The 1434-nt window shown below is 39.3% G+C and overlaps 1 protein-coding gene across 1 annotated transcript; it reads right to left on the bottom strand.

Moving 5' to 3' along the window:
- Window positions 1-295: 295 nt before the first annotated feature.
- LOC142606772 (uncharacterized) lies at window positions 296-1164 on the bottom strand. Its single transcript, XM_075778108.1, has one exon. The coding sequence runs from the start codon at window positions 1014-1016 to the stop codon at window positions 564-566; it is 453 nt and encodes a 150-aa protein (XP_075634223.1). The 5' UTR covers window positions 1017-1164; the 3' UTR covers window positions 296-563.
- Between the last annotated feature and the right edge of the window lie 270 nt (window positions 1165-1434).

Here is a 1434-nt window from a genome sequence, read left to right as displayed (position 1 = left end):
CAGGTGGACAAAGTGTCAAATTTTAAACCACATTTAAGAAACTTAAATTTCAACTAAAACCACAAATGGGTAAATTGTAATTTTCCCTTTTAATTATAAATAAAATAGTTTCTAATTGTACCCAAATTTTATTGTCTTAGTTCCCTCCATGGCAGGGGAAAAAAAATAAAGAATACCAAGAGCTGGAATCAAGGAGTTTCCAGCTACAATTCAATCCCTATTGTGGTCCAAAAAAGTTGATGGAGTGGTTAGAAAATCGCAATGAAAAGTATTAAGACAAAAGAAAAAGAAAGTGTAGGAAAGACACATAAAAGAAACACTAGATTCCTTTACATTACCAAACAATAAAGTCAAGCTCTTGGGCCATCATCCTCTTTATCAAAAGCTCTTCTCTGAGTTTTTAACCATTGCTTCACATTTCTGCAACTAAAAATATAACATAACTATTTCTAGCCAATTCTTTTTCATATGAAAAAGTCGTAACCAGTGCACTTTTGCCAAATAGTTCTTACTCATAGGCAACAATAGCTAACTTAACTAGTTACATCCAAATTTTTAATGAGTTATACATAGGAAGATAAAAGAAAAATAAAAACAAGAAGATTGGCCATGGCCATCATAACCCATATTGGTCTTCCAAGTGTAGTAGCTGATGACTGAGCCTCCCCATGAAGAGGTTCTTTGAAATAGAATGGGAAGTAGGGCAATATAGGGTCAGGAGGGGGAGGGGCACCAAGTAAATTAGAACCGGAAGGTGGTGGTGGAGTGTAATATGGAAAATTCCCTGGTGGTGTAGTAGGGTTGTATCCAGCTGGAGGTGGGTACGACTCTATTTGTGATGGGGGTGGCGGCGCTGTTGTGGCCACCGGAGTTGTCGGGGTGTTGCCAGGGCCGGTGGGCGGGGGATAACACGGATACGGGCACGCGTTGTCGGGCCTTATGGCTGCCGGAAAATTGAGAAAGATTAAGGCCAAGAAGAGGGTGGAGAGTAGAACTTGGTTTGAGTTTGTTGCCATGGCATGAAGGGAAAGGAGGGGTGAGAGAGCAAATGAAGTGGGTAAGTAGAGTGGGAGAGTTGATATTATAAGACTTTTATTAGGTGTTCTGTCCTTACTCAAAGTAAGAACCAAGGGCCAAGTGATATAGGAAGGATAGGAAAATAAAGTCCTATCTACTAATGAACTTTTAAACGACTTAATTGCGATCTCCAAGTGGGCACATTTGTCCAACATGCGTATTGAAACTTGGTCCTGAAGTCTCACTAGAATAAGTATATACTTTGGCTAAACTTATTGTAATAATGTGTATGTATAAGGGAGCATTACAGTAATTGCACATACTGTGGTTGTGGTGCATATACCGAGTCATACAAAGAAAACAAATAGGACAAACGTGAACCCTACTCTGCTGAACCTTACTCTTGTGACAAAAAAG

This window comes from Castanea sativa, chromosome 8 (genome assembly GCF_040712315.1).
Source record: "Castanea sativa cultivar Marrone di Chiusa Pesio chromosome 8, ASM4071231v1".
NCBI lineage: Eukaryota > Viridiplantae > Streptophyta > Magnoliopsida > Fagales > Fagaceae > Castanea > Castanea sativa.
This window is presented reverse-complemented; position numbering and strand designations above follow the sequence as displayed.